Source organism: Colobus angolensis, unplaced genomic scaffold, assembly GCF_000951035.1.
Source record: "Colobus angolensis palliatus isolate OR3802 unplaced genomic scaffold, Cang.pa_1.0 Scaffold3, whole genome shotgun sequence".
Taxonomy (NCBI): domain Eukaryota; kingdom Metazoa; phylum Chordata; class Mammalia; order Primates; family Cercopithecidae; genus Colobus; species Colobus angolensis.
The window spans coordinates 27,245,285-27,263,996 of record NW_012116265.1 but is presented as its reverse complement, the minus strand read 5'-3'; the positions used below and the strand labels follow the sequence as shown (position 1 = coordinate 27,263,996).

The 18,712-nt window shown below is 39.2% G+C and overlaps 1 protein-coding gene across 8 annotated transcripts in view; it reads left to right on the top strand.

Moving 5' to 3' along the window:
• Positions 1-18,712, top strand: part of GPHN (gephyrin) — a 734,237-nt gene that overhangs the window by 707,143 nt on the left and 8,382 nt on the right. For all 8 annotated transcript variants that reach the window (XM_011949716.1, XM_011949712.1, XM_011949717.1 and 5 more), the window contains 3 exons: positions 3,678-3,751; positions 9,753-9,817; positions 13,816-13,919. In XM_011949716.1, the coding sequence (XP_011805106.1) occupies positions 3,678-3,751; positions 9,753-9,817; positions 13,816-13,919 (243 nt within the window). The remainder of the gene's footprint in view (positions 1-3,677; positions 3,752-9,752; positions 9,818-13,815; positions 13,920-18,712) is intronic.

The following is an 18,712-nucleotide window of genomic DNA, read 5'->3' as shown; positions in this document are numbered from 1 at the left end:
GACAAAATGGGAAATTTCACTAGAAAACTGGAATCTATTCATAAGAATCAAATAGAAATTTTAAAAAAGGGATAGAAAATTTAGAAATGAGCATAAAAGACACATGGGATATGGTGAAAGGTCAAACATATATGTAGATGAAGTCTAAGAAGGAGAGGGGAGACAGAGTGAGCAAAAACAATATTTAAAATATTGGCAGAGATTTTTCCAAAATCAATAAAAGACATCAAGCCAGAAATTCTAGGAGCTCTACTAATCTCAAGCCAGATAAATGAAAGAAACCATACCTAGGTAATCAGCAAAACTACTGAAAACCAAAGACAGTGAAAATTTTACCAGAAGGACGCATTGCCTTCAAAGGAGCAACAATAAAAGTAACAAATGATTGAAATGGAAATGATGGAACCCAGAAGACAAAGGACTGGGATTTGTAAAGTGCAGGAAAAAAATACTGGCAATAGGGAACTCTATAGTCATCCAAAATTTATTTCAAAAATGAAGGTGGAATAAAGACAGTTTCAGCCAAACAGAAACTGTACGGACCTAGACTAAATAGAGTTTTTAAGGTAGAAGGATTATGGAAGCATGGAAATGCAGAAAGGACTAAAGAGGGTTAACATGTCAGCAAATGTAAGTAAGTGTTGATCGTGTAAAATAATAATGCCTTGTGAGGCTTAAAAGATAAATGAATACTATATAGTGAATATATAAATATCAAGTATATATTGTCAACATAGTATATGTAGAAAAGATACAACATAGTATATGTAGAAAATTTATACAATAAATAAAATACATAAACTTAAAATATAAACATATACATGTGCATATGTATATGCTTAAAATGCATGTAAAATATATACACACAATAGCATAAAAGGTAGAAAGGCATAAATTGAGTTGATATGTTTTAAGGTTCTTGTATTGTCTGTGAAGTGGTTTTTAAAAACCCAATTATGAGTAGACTGTAATAAGTCAAGGATGCATATTATAATCTCTAAAACAACTACTAAAATAATAATATAAGAATATGTAACTAACAAGCTAATAGAGGGGAAAGAATATTAAATAGAAAATATTGTATGAATCCTAAGGGATGTATAGAAGAAAAAAGGAAACAAAAGCAGAAGTGACAAATGGTACAGTGATAGTTTTATACCCAAATATAGCAGTAATCATACTACATGTAGGCCAGGTATGGTGGCTTATGCCTGTAATCCCAGCACTTCAGGAGGCTGAGTTAGACTGATCATGTGAGGCCAGGAGTTTGAGACCAGCCTGACCAATGTGATGAAACCTCATCTCTATACAAAAATTAGTTGGATGTGGTAGAATGTGCCTGTAGTCCCAGCTACTCAGGAGGCTGAGGCATGCAATCGTTTGAACCCAGGAGATGGAGGTTGCAGTGAACCGAGATCGCGCCACTGCACTCCAGCCTGGGTGACAGAGCAAGACTCTGTCTCAAAAAAAGAAAAAAAAGAAAAGAAAAAAGAAAAGAAAAATTATACTAAATGTAAATAGACTGAATCCTTCAGTTAAAAATTGTCATTCTGGATTTTTAAAAAAATAGCTAATTATATGCTGCTTATAAGAGACACATCTGAAATATAAAGACACAGAAAACTGAAAGTAAAAGATTTGAAAAAGTTATAGTGTAGCTATATTGATAACAGAGAGAATTCTTTTTCTTTTCTTAAAATACATTTTTATGTAGAGCAAATAGAGAAAATTAAGGTAAAAAGGATTACTAGATATTAGGAGGGACATTTTATTATTTTAAATGAGTTAATTCATCAAGAATATGTAAGTAACATTTACAAATTTATTATATCTAATAATATAACCTCAAAATGAAAAATTTGTTAGTTATTTAATTGATAATCAATATTTCATCTAGTCCCCCAGTCTTTGGAGTTCAGAGGAAGCTGAAAAGATGACTGAGACTAAGATGAAGGTGAGATAGACAGTGGGGTAGAAAGAATATTCAAGGCAGAAAGAAGAACATTTTCAAAGACTGGAGGCAAGAGCTTGAAAAACCGGCCAGATGTGTTTGTTCACGTCTGTAATTCCAACACTTTGGAAGGCCAAGGCGGGTGGATCTTTTGAGGCCAGGAGTTCAACACCAGGCTGGCCAACATGGTGAAATGCTGTCTCTCCTAAAAATACAAAAATTAGCCAGGCATGGTGGCATGTACCTACAATCCCACCCAGCTACTTGGGAGGCTGAGGGACAAGAATTGCCTGAACCCGGGAGGCGAAGGTCGCAGTGAGCCGAGATCATGCCACTGCACTCCAGCCTGGGTGACAGAGTGAGACCCTGTCTCAAGAAGAAGAGAGAAAAAGAGAGAGAGAGTGGCGGCGGGGGGACGGGGCAGGGGAGAAGGAAGAAAGGAAGGAGTCTTGCTAGAATGTAGACACAGAGAAAGATTGATAGAGAGGAATGTGGTGGGTGAGATGGATGAGAACAATGACTGGGGGACTAGAAAATATAGGAATCTTTGATAGTTAAAAGATGATATGGCCGGGTGCAGTGGTTCATGCCTGTAATCCCAGCACTTTGGGAGGCCGAGACAGGTGGATCACCTGAGGTCAAGAGTTTGACACAGGCCTGGCCAACTTGGTGAAACCTAAAAATACAAAAATTAGTTGGGCTTGGTGGTGCATGCCTGTAATTCATTCTCCCCACAGAAGGAGAGTGGCACTATTGGCAAGGAGTGAGATGATGTTGGTTGAGGCTGTGGAGATAGAAGGGAACACATGTTTACAAATAAAAGTACCTCATAGCTTGTGAAATATTTAAAATGTAGGCAGGTTACTGGACTCACTTTTAGATTAGTAAACCAAAAAATTTAGTAATAGACCTAGCTAGGTTTGTATTATTTAAGAGAAATGTTAAGGACTGCAATTTTTTTTTCTTTCTGTCTACAACACCAGCTGCAGAACGGTATTATATATCATTTCCAAAGATCAGATTTTGGAATCCGTGGGTTGGTCATAGCCACAGGTTAGTTTTGTTTTTAACACTAGAATATAAAGTTGGAGTAGTTAAACTCCCTTGACTTTCTGTTTTAGAGTTCCCTTCCTGGTTTTCATTTTAGCTGAGTCATTTAGATTTAACAAATATAAATAATCTGTGGGCATATGTTCAAGTCTGTGGGCATATGTTCAAGTCTCTCTTCAAGGAATATATATGGCTTTAAGATCATTAAGCAGAATGGTGTAGGATACATACATGTAGGTTGCTTGCCCAGGCACAACTTAAGACATATTTGTTAACATCCTTCCTCAGACATAAAATTCTATCTTAGAAGAGAAACAATAACCCACCAGCTAGTGATGTTATACATTAATGTAGTTGTTTTGTTTTTATCTAACTTTTCCTACTAGAATGTACTTTCTATGAGGACAGGGACGTTGTCTCTTTTGTTCAAGGCTGTATCCCTCTGCACATAGATTGCTACTCATCATATACCAAGTGTTAAGCGACTATTTATTGAATGAATAAATGGATAAATGAGGAATGAAGGAATATTGTGTTACGCAAATCAACTTCATTAAAATAAGAAAGATGTTTCTTTTCATTTCAATCTTATAAATTAATTTAATGTTCATTTAAAGTGTTGAAAGTCTAATATTAAAATGTTTGAAAGTAAAGTGATTATTTTTAATGTTTGCAGGACTATCTCAAGCAGGTGCTGGACATTGATCTTCATGCTCAGATCCATTTTGGCAGGGTTTTTATGAAACCAGGGTATGAAAATAATCTTGTTATCTCATATATGGGGTTGGTTTGGCTTGCTTTAACTAACAAACTTTTAAATGCCTTGTTTTTACATTTCCTATTATGAATTAACTATTCCCAAAAAAAAGAAATATAGTATTAGGATCCTTTGCACAAGTGCAGGTCCTAATGAAATAGGAATTCATCTTCCTTATGAGTCAATGAGTTTGGTATGAACAAAACACAGCAACTTTCCAAACTTTTTCTCCTTTTTAATTCTCATCCCTAGTTCCTTCTTCCTCTTTTTCTCTTTTTCCCCAAACTGCTTCTTTCTCTCTTTTTAAAAATAATTAATATGAGAACTCTCAAATATACCCAAAAGTAGGGAACGAACCCCCACCCCATGTACCCATCACCCAGCTTCAGTAACTATCAACAATTTTCTGTAATTGTTTTGTCGATATCCCCACCCCACCCTGCCTTTTAGTGGGGAGAGAGGGCTGGATTGTTTAAAAGCAAATTCTAGACATGTCATTTTGATATACATTTGAAATAATAATACTAACAACAGTATTCTCTTACCTAATCACAATGGTATTATCTCATCTAACAAAATAAATCATACTTTAATATCATCTAATGCCCTGATCATATTCAAATTTCTCCCATATATCAAGAAAAAGAATGCCTTTTTATAATTGTTTTGTTTGATAAGGATTACGTTAAGGTCCACTCAGTGTATTTGTTTAAGTCTCTAATAAATGAGAACATTTTCTGCCCCCACCCTTTTTGTTGTTGTTGTGCCATTGACTTGCTAGAGAAAATGGATCATGTGTCCTGATGAATGGATTTGGCTGATTACTTCCTTAGGTTATGTTCCTCTGTCTCTGATGTATGCTATAGATTAAAAGATACAAAGGCTTGATTAAATTCAGGTTTAATTTTTTTTTTCCTTTGCAAGAATGTTTTGTTAAGTTGACTGTCACACTGCTTCCTTCTGGTCCCCAGGAGGAAAGAAAAATAACTAAGAAAAATAACCATGAATTTGCACATCTCTTAAAAATTAATAACACCTAAAGAAAGGCTGATGGAGGTCCTGAAGTCAGTTATAAATCCTCAAAGGTTGCCAAACGTTGGTGTTAGTGAAAGATATGGCCATATCTTTAAGAAATAGCCTATCTGTTTAGACCTTTGCTACTCTATGAACCTATGATTTCCTGTTCAAAGACCTCAACTGTATGGCTGAGAGTTCCAACACATCTCCATGCTCTTAGGGACAACAGTAATGATGCTTTACTATTAATGAACCCTAGGAGAGAAGCCGATAGGCTTCTCAGTTGTTATGAGTGAGCTATGGGTACCATGAACAAATTTCAAAAGCCTTTCAAGTATCAAGCTAGCCCTCCTAATAAGTGCCTCATGTCAGTTCTAGGATAGAGATCAGGCTTTACCTACACAATTTGGCCATTTTTAGTATAGAATTAAGATTATCCCTAAAGCTTTGTCCACAATTAGATAGAATTCTTGGCTTTATATTTCTGTAGTTGCCTGTTGAGCGTGCCCCAATATGGCTGCTGCTGATAGGGCCTTTTTATTATTGAAACTTGAATTGGGGCTGGGCATGGTGGCTCACACCTGTAATCCCCAGCACTTTGGGATGCTGAGGTGTGCGGATTGCTTTGAACTCAGGAGTTCCAGACCAGCCTTGGCAACATTGAGAAACCCAGTCTCTATAAAAAATACAAAAATTAGTTGGGCGTTAGTTGCTTGTACCTATAGTCCCATCTACACGGGAGGCTGAGGCTGGAGAATCACTTGAGCTGGGAAGCAGAGGTTGCAGTGAGCCAAGATCATGCCACTGCAGTCCAGCCTGGGTAACAGAGTGAGACCTTGTCTCAGAAAAAAAAGAAAGAAACTATTGGATTTGGATCATTTTGTCTTACGCAAATACTATTATGCTATTGGGTATACCTCCTTTCTTTTTTTTTTTTTTTCTGAGCCCATGGGCAGTACTAATCTGATTAGAATACAGAGAATATCCCAAAAGCATATCACTGTGCTTCTCAAAATCTCAAAAACTGAATTGGGCCGAGTGCAGTGGCTCACGCCTATGATCCTAGCATTTTGGGAGGCCGTGGGGGTGGCTCGCTTGAGCCCAGAAGTTGGAGACCAACCTGGGCAACATGGCAAAACCCTGTCTCTACAAAAAACACAAAAATTAGTTGGGTGTGGTGGCACATGCCTGTAGTCCCAGCTACTTGGGAGGCTAAGGTGAGAGGATCACTTGAGCCCAGGAGGCAGAGGTGGCAATGAGCCATGATAGTGCCACTGCCCTCTGACCTGGGCAGCAGAGTAAGACCCTGCCACAAAAAAAAAAAAGATTTAATTAATTGATTGTTCCATTTGCAGAGGGAAAGAAGCAAACACTACTTGCCCTCACCTCTCTTGTCCCAGAGAAGAGTTATTTGTATAATATCTATTGTTTAAAATATTCTCAGTGCCTGTGATAACTTTTGTACTCTTTTTTTAATCTGTTATTTACCACTCACTTCAACTTTAGCAGTTCATCAATTCCTAATGTTTAAATTTCCTCCCTGAAAATCATAACACTCTGTGACCTCAACCATCGCGTAAATGCTCTTATAGTCTGATCTCAAGAGGAGAACTGAGTAATAGGTTTTGAGTTCCAAGGAAATGGCTTCCAGAGCTTAAAAAAAATTCACAGTTTAGCAGTAGGACATTTATGATAGTAATGCATAATAACAAAATATTTTTGTAATGGAATCCTTTTTTAATGAGTACCTTTATAGAAATTACATTACCTACCTGCAAGATGCAAAAGATTGCTTAAATTGGCCCTATAATTTAAATGGGCTTTAAATACAGTGGAAGAAAGACGGTGTTAATACATTCTCTCCTCATTCTTATTATCTGTGGGTTTGCTAAAATAAAGTTGTTTTGAAGTTTAAATGGGCTTCTTTTAGTTCACCAGAATTTTATGCTTTTCTAAAGGTAATAAGAACTTAAAAGGTAATTGCTACTTAATATTAGAACAGAAGGAATGTAAAACACACAAATACAATTTGGCTTTGCTATTTCCACATAACAGTGCTTTCAGAATGCAATTAAGCTCTTTTGTTTTAAAGACAAAGATACTTAGAAAAGCATTCGGAGTATTAGCAACCAGATCTACCAATCACTGTTTTTATTGGGTCATCTACAATGAGCATAGCTGTTATTAAGAACAAATCTTTGAAATTATTTGCATCACACAATAATCATTGCCAAATAACCTATCCATAAATCAGTATCAAAATCTAATCTCAGTTTTCTAAAACACAGCAAAGAATCAGAAAGTATGCAAAAGAAAAGCCTCAGAGTGGGCCGGGCGCAGTGGCTCATGCCTGTAATCCCAGCGCTTTGGGAGGTGGAGGCGGGCAGATCACGAGGTCAGGAGATCGAGATCATCCTGGCTAATACAGCGAAACCCCGTCTCTACTAAAAATACAAAAAATTAGCCGGGCGTGGTGGCGGGCGCCTGTAGTCCCAGCTACCCAGGAGGCTGGGCCAGGAGAATGGTGTGAACCCGGGAGGTAGAGCTTGCAGTGAGCCAGATCACACCACTGCATTCCAGCCTGGGCGACAGAGCAAGACTCCGTCTAAAAAAAAAAAGCCTCCCAAAATAGATGTCCAGCGATCATGTACTAACACTACATAACCATCCTGTGAGATCTTTATCCACATATAAGCTAAAGTTAGAACAACCTTGGTTCAAATCTGTATTCCCCCACTTAGTAGCTGAGTGACTTGGACCACATTGCCTAATCTCTCTGAATCTCAGTTTCCATATAAAATGGGATAATAATTGTTACCTCATAAGCTTGTTGTAAGACTTAAATGAAATAATGAATGTGATGCATAGATGTTACTTAAAAAACAGATATTTTAGCCAGTCTCAGTGGCCCACACCTGTGGATCGCTTGAGCTCAGGAGTTCAAGACCAGCCTGGGCACATAGCGAGACCTCATCTGTATTAAAAATTTAAAAATTAGCTGGACGTGGTGGTGTATGCCTGTAGTCCTACCTACTTGGAAGACTGAGGCTGGAGGACTGCTTCAGCCCGGGAGATGGAGACTGCAGTGAGCCATGATTGAGCCACTGCACTCCAGCATGGGTGACAGATCAAGACCTTGTCTCAAAAAATAAATAAATAAAAATAATTATTTTTATTATTACTGTTATTATTTTCATTCTAACAGTATAACTATTGCTATCATTCTCTGGTTCTCAAACCTAAAACCAGCTTAATGGTCAAGATGATAGCAGTGTCGCATTACAAGGTGCCACAGGGAAAATAAACAAAATTGGGAAGGAATAAAAAAACAGAAACAAGAAACAAGAACTATAGAAACATAGCAATGTGGGGTTATGGCTGGGGTGAAAACAACCCATAGTTCTCTTGTGACCTAACATCACTGTATTACAGCAGAGTAGAACACATTAATAATGATGGGTATAAATCATCAAAAAAAGTCAGTGTCACTGTATTACTGCCAAAGGTAATGTGTGAGGGATCTATTTATAAAAGATCAACCTCCAAAAATAGTAAAAATAAAACAATATGAGTGCTGAAAAGGTTAATATTTCATCAGAATTCTGCATTGCTTAATTAATATAATGAGATTTAATTAATATAATAATTAGTAGGCGATTTGTAGCTAAAATTCTATATAAAAGGTAATTAATAGGAAAAAAACACTATTCTCATATACCACTCACTCTTTCCACCCAACCTCCCATGATAAGAGTTCATGTCAAAATCTTGAGGAAGTATAATTTGAGAATATTTTTAAATTACTAATAATTTTGGCCGGGCGCAGTGGCTCACACCTATACTCCCAGCACTTTGGGAGGCCGAGGCAGGTGGATCACCTGAGGTCAGGGGTTCAAGACCAGCCTGACCAACATGGAGAAACCTCATCTCCACTAAAAATATAAAATTAGCTGGGCGAGGTGGTGGCACATGCCTATAATCCCAGCTGCTCAGGAGGCTGAGGCAGGAGAATCCCTTGAACCTGGGAGGCGGAGGTTGCAGTGAGCCAAGATCGTGCCATTTCACTCCAGTGAAACTCCATCTCCAAAAAAAAATTACTATTAATTTTGTTCTAGTCATGATATTTTATTTTGATATTTCAAAAATAATGTCTTGATAATAGGGAAGTGTTTATGTCTATGCTAAGGATAGTTTTAAAAGGCTAATACAGAAGAAACACAATTGAAAGAAAACAGTTAAAAAATACTCATTTTGAACAATAGGCAACTATCTGATAGACATATTATCAGGTAGTCTTCTGGTCTTCTGCTTTTTTTTTTGTTTTGTTTTTTGAGATGGAGTCTTGCTCTGTCGCCCAGCCTGGCATGCAGTGGCCATCTCAGCTCACTGCAACCTCTGCCTCCCAGGTTCAAGCGATTCTCCTGCCTCAGCCTCCCGAGTAGCTGGGATTACCGGTAGACACCACTATGCCTGGCTAATTTTTGTATTTTTAGTGGAGATGGGGTTTCACCATGTTGGCCAAGCTCGTCTCAAACTCCTGACCTCAAGTGATCCACCCGCCTCAGCCTCCCAAAGTGTTGGGATTACAGGTGTGAGCCACCATGCCCGACCAGTCTTCTGCTTTTAGGAATGATTATTGTAAATTGCCAGCAAAAGTAATATAAACATTATTAACTAGAGGAGTGGGAAAACTTGGAAACTCCAAGATTTGGAGTCCATTTCTATGGCACTGGCAAGAAAAAAAAAAAAAGTAAGTAAGTTTTTGTAAACCAGAAAGTGTGGTTACTTGAAAACAGGAAATACTAAAAACAAACTTATTTAAGTGTGTATGGAATACTTCAGAGTATAAAGATGTAAAGGCGAGTCAACAGAAAAGTGTTTTCTATATGATAAGTGTATGGATTACAAAAACACTGGAGTACTTACTGTATTCATCATATTGCTTAGCAATCACTAACAAGTGACTTTTTCTTCTAGCTTGCCAACAACATTTGCAACTTTGGATATTGATGGTGTAAGAAAAATAATCTTTGCACTACCTGGTAAGAATAAAAAATTGTTTCGTTTGCTTTTTCTGGAAAAATATCCAAAATTTTTTGGACTTCTCTTGTGACCAATACCCTATTAGACCACCTAGTTTGAAATCTGAAAGACCTGGGCTCAAGTCTCAGCTTTTCTAAACGACCAATCACTTAACCTCTCTAGGAAGTTTCTTCACCTGTAAAATAAGACTAATATCTACTTCATAGGGTTGGTGTAAAATCAGATTAGATAATATATATCAAAGCACATTCCAAATCCTGAGATGATAATCAAGTGTTAGCTGTCACTGGATCTTTCTGGGGCACCTGCTTTTTCGTTGTAGGAAACTGGTCGAAGTTAGCAGCCTAATACCTCTCATAACCAGAAGTATTGTGCTTTAGAGGCCAAAGTGCCTTGAGTGACCCATGCAAATACCAAATCAGAAAATACAAAGCTGCCTCTGGTCCCTGCCAGATTTGGGCTGGTTGAGGGGAGGGGGAAGAGGAAAGGTCAGGCTACTACTGGTACTAGTGCTTCTCAGCCAAATCCCACTCATCATCAGTCTACAACTTCCCCATTCCCACGCTTGCCCCAATGTGAGCAGAAACTTACATGTTCAGATTATAGAAAGAGCAAAGTGGATTCAGTTCACAAGGATTTTCAAATTCAAATTTTTAGTGATTTGGGGTTATATATTTAAAGTCATGATGAATCTTGATAAATTTTAAAACAGTCTAAAAGTTTTATGCACCTATTTGGTTTTTTTTTAACTTTAAAATTATCCTCTGATCATTCTGTTCAGTTCTCTATTTTTTGGCACAGATTTTTTTAGAAAATAACTTACTTCTTTGAGATTTACAAATCTCATGACTTTGGGATATTTATTTGCTTTTTATGTCAAGTAAATCTCAAAATGGAAATGTAAAGAAATGGAAGCGGGCAGAAAAATGTTAAACTTTAAAAACATTTTAAGCCCCTATCTATAAGCATTAAAGAGATTAGATTTCTATCATATAGAAAATTTTCAGAGAGAGGACATTTAAGTAAAATAGTCCTCAGAATGTATCTGTAACATGAAACTCCTTAGGACCTTTCATAATTCCTTGGATGCTCTGATAGCCATTGTATAAAGAAATGTGCTCCTTTTCCTAGCTTCATTTGGCCTGGAAGAGCCTCTTTTGTCTACAGAAGATATGACTTAACCTGCAGACCATCAGTGATATTCTAACAAAGAATGTTACTGTGGGAGCCTATTTCACCATTATGCCAAAGATGTTATAAAATTAAAACCTATTTTCAAATTCCTACTTTTAATTTGAAACCTTATCTGCTCAGCCTGAGTGAACCAACAGAGGGCAGTGGAAACTCACATGTTCAGATTGTAGAATGTGCAAAGTGGTTCCATTTACAAGGATTTTCTTGCCTCTCTTGATGTTTTTGTTGTTGTTGTTGTTGTTTGTTTGTTTTTTGCGGGATTTTTTGAGACAAGGTCTGGCTCTGTCGCCCAGGCTAGAGTGCAGCAGCGTGATCTCAGCTCACTACAACCTCTGCCTCCTAGGCTCAAGCCATTCTCCCACCTCAGCCTCCCAGGTAGCTGGGACTATAGGCGCTTGCTATCACCCCTGGCTAATTTTTGTATTTTTTGTAGAGACGGGGTTTCGCCATGTCGCCCAGGCTGTTCTCAACTTCTGAGCTCAAGCCATCCACCTGCCTCAGCCTCCCAAAGTTTTGGGATTACAGGCATGAGCCACCATGCGCAGCTTTACAAGGATTTTCCATTTCAAAACTGTATCTCTGCTTTCTTGCAGGCCATGCATTTAAAGCCATCCCTAATCTTGACAAGTTTTAAATCAAAGTTTTGTATATTTACTTGATTTGACATTTTCAATGTTGCTAGAGTGATGCTCACTGTTGTAAAAATCAGAAAATACAGATAAAAAAGTGTTAACCATAATCCCCCAACACACACATATAGATAAACCACTATTACAAGTTTTTTATATCAGTCCTTCCAATCCTTTTTCATACATAGCAAGACCCCGCCTCTAAAATAATTGCAGCACTTCATTTTTTATACAGTAATGTTATAAAGTAGTAGTATAATAAGGATTTTATAATCCTTGATGAACAATGGCTTTTTTATTTGTTTGAGTTTTTGTTTTGCTTTTCCAGAAAAAATATTCCATCTGCTTGTATTTTGAGGCAAGGGAAAGTAATTGAATCTTTTTAAGAGTCTGCTGTTCTGTGGACAACTCATTTTTCCATTGAAATTATTAGTACCACTTGTCACTTTTTGCACCTTAAAAAATCTATTCTTAAGCACTTTTGTAAGTAGAAGAGAATTGGAGGTATGATTATAGCTAATAATAGGCTAAACTGACTATTGCCTTTTGACTTGATGATGCAATAAGCAGTGTTTAGCCAGGCCAAGGGAACCTAAAAATCTAGTAGCACATTCCCCACTCCAGGTGATACATTCATACTTACATAGAACTGTATAAAAGTATTAAAACAATTGGAATTTTAGAACCAGAAGAGATGTTGAGAATCATGTAGTCCAAACCTTTCATTTCATAGATGAGTAAAGTCAGACTCAAAAAACTTTGAAACTTGCCAAGATCTCACAGCTTGGTTAGATAATAATGCCAAACAAGAAATCAAATCTGTTATTTACAGCTCAGGTGGTTGTTTGCTTCTTCACAGCCCACCCTTCCTCCTTTGTAGTGTATGACATACCTAGATTTCTTCTTGGAGAGATATAGTAGAGTTCCTCAAATTCTTCTCATAACTTTAAAAGAATTTGGTATTTGTATTAGTCTGCTCAGGCTGCCATGACAGAATACCACAGACTGGGTAGCTTTTTTTTTTTGAGACAGAGTCTAGCTCTGTCGCCCAGGCTGGAGTGCAGTGGCGCGATCTCAGCTCACTGCAAGCTCCACCTCCCAGGTTCACGCCATTCTCCTGCCTCAGCCTCCCAAGTAGCTGGAACTATAGGTGCCTGCCACCACGCCCGGCTAATTTTTTGTATTTTTATTGGAAATGGGGTTTCACAGTGTTAGCCAGGATGGTCTCGGTCTCCTGACCTTGTGATCCAACCGCCGTGGCCTCCCAAAGTGCTGAGATTACAGGCATGAGCCACTGCGCCTGGCCCAGACTGGGTAGCTTAAACAACAAAAATGTATTTTATTACAGTTCTGGAGGCTGGAAGTCCAAAATCAAGGTGCCAGCAAGGTTGGCTTCTGGTGAGGCTTCTCTTCCTGGCTTGTAGACAGCAACCTTTTCACTGTGTCTTCACATGATCTTTCCTGTATGTGTATAGACTCCTGGTGTCTCTTCCTCTTTTTGTAAGGACATCAGTCCTATTGAATTACAACCACACCTTTATGACCTCATTTACCTTAATTACCTCCTTAAAGGCCCTATCTCCAAATACAGTCAATCATATTGGAGTTACAGCTTTATCATATGAATTCAATCCATAACAGTATTCATCTTCAGGTCCTTAAGACACATCTTAAATCATTTGTTTGTTTGTTTGTTTGTTTTGTAATTAAAGGAATATCTAGGTAGAGAAGGTTATAAATAAGTTTCCTTATGTTTATATTTTCTGTTTGGGTACCAAGCTTGTAATACTATAGTAATTTTTAAATGCTTAAAAAATAGCAAATAGATATATAAAACTTGTAAACGGCTTTAAAACAAGATTAGTAATGAGTAATCTTGATAATAAGATTGGTAATGGCTTTCAACTGGATCAGGAAAGCAGAAACAAATGGTGTTAAACAGCTTCTGGGCAGCAGAATTCTCCATTTTACTGAAAGATGCAAATGTTTATACCCCCTGTGGCATTTAGTTGACTATACCTCTGTTCTGGTTGGATTCAAGGTGATTCAGAAGAGGAAAAATCGTGCCTAGTCACTTCTGTCACATTCTGATACCCAAAGATATAGACAGACATAACTATTTGGCAAATTGTTACACAGTGTATATTATTAATAACTGCTTGGTTGACTTTCAGGGAACCCTGTATCGGCTGTCGTCACCTGCAATCTCTTTGTTGTGCCTGCACTGAGGAAAATGCAGGGCATCTTGGATCCTCGGCCAACCATCATCAAAGCAAGGGTAATGCTTTCTAATGACCAGAAACCAAAATGGAAGCCTGGTAACAGCAATATGATTTCCTAACTGTCCAAAATAAACATCTAGAGTTTTCTATTTGTTTTGATGGAAAATGTGATTATATTCTCCCCTGTGTACTAGAAAGTGTAGGGGAAAGGATCCCTTTTATTCTCTTCCTTCATGACTTCTAAAGTGAATCATTTTCTCCAGATAGAAGTCTATATACGAGTCCAGAGAGCACGGCTTAAAAACTTGAGTGATGCTTAAGGACAACACAGTTAATAGGATATATCTGGCTCTACCCTAACACTAGACCTGTCTGGAACAAGGGAGAATTTTCTTTTCCCCACGCAAACTCACAGGGACAGCAATTAACCTGCTCACTTTTTCGGTGACTTCAACAATAAATTTTAAACAATTCAGAAAAAGACAAAGGACTAGAAAGAGATCCTGGTAATTCAGCAGGGAAAGGATAACCATATTGTTTGGAAGACAACTGCTAAGGCTGAGAAATATGCCATGGTAAAAGTCACTTGGAAATTCGGTCTCCTTCTCCACCAACACTAACTTCAATGTGATTTACTACTACTCAACTAATTATGTTATACATTCTGTGCGACTGATGAATAATGTTCTTAGCAATATAAACTACAGTACCAAACCATTATTTTCCAAGAGTTCCAAAGTAAATTCAAATATGGCAGAATGCCATGATTAGTTGACAGAAAGAACAAAAAACATAACAGATAAAATATTAGGCCAGTCTCAATGGCTCGCGCCTGTAATCCCAGCACTTTGGGAGGCCAAAGCAGGTGGATCACCTGAAGTCAGGAGTTTGAGACCAGCCTGGCCAACATGGTGAAACCCCGTCTCTACTAAAAGTAGAAAAAATTAGCTGGGCGTGGTAGTGGGTGCCTGTAATCCCGGCTATTCAGGAGGCTGAGGCAGGAGAATCACTTGAACCCGGGATGTGGAGGTTGCAGTGAGCCAGGATCGTGCCATTGCACTCCAGCCTGGGAAACAAGAGCAAAACTTCATCTCAAAAATAAAAACATAAAATGTTAAAAAAAATATTACTCCGAGAATACATAGGATAAAAACATTAAGAAAATCTAGGCTTTCAGTAGTCTGAACATTGACTGTTTAAATGCTAAGAACTTTGTGGACTAGGATATGAAACAGTCGCCTTAAAATTGCATGAAAAATTTAACTGGATTTTTTTTCAATAATCACCATGGTAATCAAATTTGAAATTAAGTGGAAAAAGAAAGAAAAACCATCCATGAACAGAAAGTATTCTGATCAAGTCAGAAGTCAGAGTCATAAAGCTTAGATTTAGACAGTCAAACCAGTAATACTGAATTTACTATCTTCATATTTACTTAATTAAGGAAATAAAAATTCACATTATTATAAGAGAGAGAGAAAGAAGGCTTCCCTTTGACTTTGCAGATCTCTTATGAATCCTTTCATTTATTTATTATTGTAACATCCACCATCTCTTCTTTAAAACAGACATTGTGGCAACCATCTGTTCTGACAACAAAGATGAGATGGTACTCTATAATCAGACTGATACTTGATATGTTGTTCCTAATGGTGCCCATTTCCTGTCAGCAAAGGATATTGAGAAGTGGTCAAAAAAATCAGTCAACTGCCTTTCTCTCACAGCAGTGTCATTGGGACTGCCAGTATGGGTCATCAGTATGCTCGGCTATTTGTTTCTTTTGTTTCTTAGCTTTCCAAATCACCCCCACATCAGTACTGACACAACAGACACTTTAAAACATAAACATATACTTCCTTGAAACGTGGTCTTATCTCTCTTTTCTGACCATAAAAGATGCAGCTTACCCACACCACTTATTACTGTTCTTCAGAATAGATGCCACAGCCATTGCCTTTACCATTGCTTGCTGCTTTCAGGAAATGGGAGTCAGTGTTAAAGGCTGCTGTTGGTAAATCATACTGTTGGACTCTGATGTGGCCATTCTATGTGTCAGTGCAGAAAATGTCATCCTTGCTAGGCACAGTGGCACTCGCCTGTAATCCCTGCTACTCAGGAGGCTCAGGCAGGAGGATTGCATGAGGCCAAGTGTTTGAGACCAGCCTGGGCAACATAGCAACACCCTGCCTCTAAAAAAAGGAACAAAAATAAAATGTAAAAAAATTAAGGAAAATAAAATGTCATCCTTTTATATCAAAGCATTCAGAAGAGCATCGGTTTAGAACAAACATTTCCCTTATTTCCTTGGTCACTTAGGTTGGAGGTGAAAATCTTCTCATTTTCAGTACACAATAAGAAACACTTCCAAAGCATCTGGTAAAAAACAAAAAAAGGAAGGAACACAATCCTAGCAATTCATCAAATAGGATTACTGACCCCGTGTTTCCATGCAAGGACATTCTATCATGTGTTTCCTTAATATCCCATTAAAGCACTCTATACCGCCCTTGTTATCAACTTTCTTTGCTAGAAGCATACCTGGAGTAACTTCCATTAATATTAACAACTTAGGCAGTGATTAAGAGACAGGAAAGGGGGAAAGCATGTTCTAGAAGATAGCCAACTATAAGTCCCTCATGCCCATCCCCCTCACAAACACAGCCAGAACAATGAATAAATAACTGCATTTTAATGGAAAAAACTGAAGAAGAGCAACAGAGTGTATCAGTGGAGTAATAGAAACCCTGGTGAGCACAGAAACTCAGGATGGTCACATAGAGAACAGAAGGAAACACCAGGCCTCCACCATCACCTCCGCCAGCTGGATCAGCTGGGAACCAGGAAGAACTCCCTTGGCAAGGAGTTAAGCAAAGGATCCCAGCAACCCCCATCAACACTTTGGACACCTACAGACCTGACAGGGGGATACCCTGCGGTCCTCACAAGCATGAAGCCCAGCTGAAGGAACTTCCTGGAGTCCACAGAGCTATGTTCCCCCCAGTAAAGGAGCCAATGCTGTGCTCCAACCTATGTGGCCTGTGCAACTACTGCACTTACACCATGTTGGAATTGGAACTGTGGCTAGAGTTTTCTTGCTCTGGGAGCAAGTAGTCACAGCACCCCTTCATCCCCAGTGCTACCCCAACACTGTGGCCTGACATCCACAGGCTGAGATGCAAGCAGCTGTTACAACTTTCCCAGTGGAGCCAAATAGAGGTGGAGCTACTCCACCTAGCGCCTCTCACATCCCCGTCAGCCAGAGCTAAAGCCATATACTGCCTCCTAGGAAAACAGTATCTTGGCTGCTCAGAGCAATCATGCCTCCCTAAGTTCAGTCGTATACTAGCCTAAGTTGAAGCAGCACCCAGCATCCCAGGAAATGGTGCTTTTGCTGCCCAAAGTAATCATGCAGTCTAGTACCTAAGCTAAAGCAGCACCATCTATCCCAGAGAAAAGGTGCCAGAGCCACCCAGTACAGTCATGTTCCCAAGGCCTGAGCTGAAGCAGCACATCACCCCCAGGAAACTGGTGCCCTGGCTGAACTGAGCAGCTGGGCATCTGGAACTATGCCGAGGTAGTACCCACAACCCAGGGAAACGGAGCAGTGGCTGAGCTGAGACACCTCATCCTACAGGTCAAACAACTTCCTACTCTCCTTTCCTGAAGCTAGACTAGCCCCCTAGTGTCTGAGCAGCTGAGAAACACCTCTTCCTAGCAAGTACAGTCATTGCTATGCTGTTTACTGCCCCCACCCCAGGGCCCAAATGACAGCTGTGCCCCACTAGTCTGGATTACTTACTGCTGCTGCACCTGGCTGCACAAAGTCTGGGATTCTACCAAGCCCCACCAGCACAGGGTCTAGGGTCACTACTACACACCGCCTTATCCCCTGGGACCTAGGTTACCACTAAGCCCTATTGGCTCAGGTTCCTAGATAGCAACGATAGCCTGCTCCCTAGGCCAAACCATCCAGGGGCAACTGTGCCCTGCCCCCCAGGGACAGAATCATAGCTACAACTCAGCCACCTGAACCCAAACTGCTAAGGGGCACCCAAAGTCACAGACCCTGGCTCTGTGGACAACCTACACCCAAACCTACCAGAGAAAGAAAGCAAGCACCCCCAGACCCAGGTGCCACAATAGGTTCACAAGACCCTGAACCTAGGACCCTGGCCCCACATCCACTCTAAGCACCTGTACCAGGAACCCAGTGCTCCAGTAGGCCTTCTGGTAGGCCATGTCAGATTTGACACAAAGAGGGATCTCCCTAGGCTATATCTTCCCATTGTGGAGAAAATAAGAATAAGGAAGACACTAAAAGCCCTTAACACTGAATATTAGCAACCTATGCCACCACCACCACCACTTCCACAAACTTCCATGGACTAGGTAACTGAGGCACCCACAGTTACTTCTCGCCGTGAATACACCTGAAGATGCTGCATGGAAACTCTACCACTGTACCTATTGAAAAAGTCACCACACCCTTCCCAACTGGCACACTAAAACCCAACTGCAAATGAAAGTCTTTTTCTATGGAAACAAGAAAGACGGGAAGAAAGAATAGTTCCACCAGGTGCACAGATTAATGCAGGCTTACAAGAAACACAAAAAAGCAAGCAGATATGATAACACCAAAGGAACATAATGGGTCTCTAGTAACAGACCCAAATGAAAAGAAAATCAATGACCTGCTAGAAAATAAATGCAAAATAATTCTCTGAAGGAAACTCAATAGATATAAGAAAAAATATACCAGCCTGGCTAACACGGTGAAACCCCGTCTCTACTAAAAATACAAAAACTAGCCGGGCGAGGTGGCAGGCGCCTGTAGTCCCAGCTACTCGGG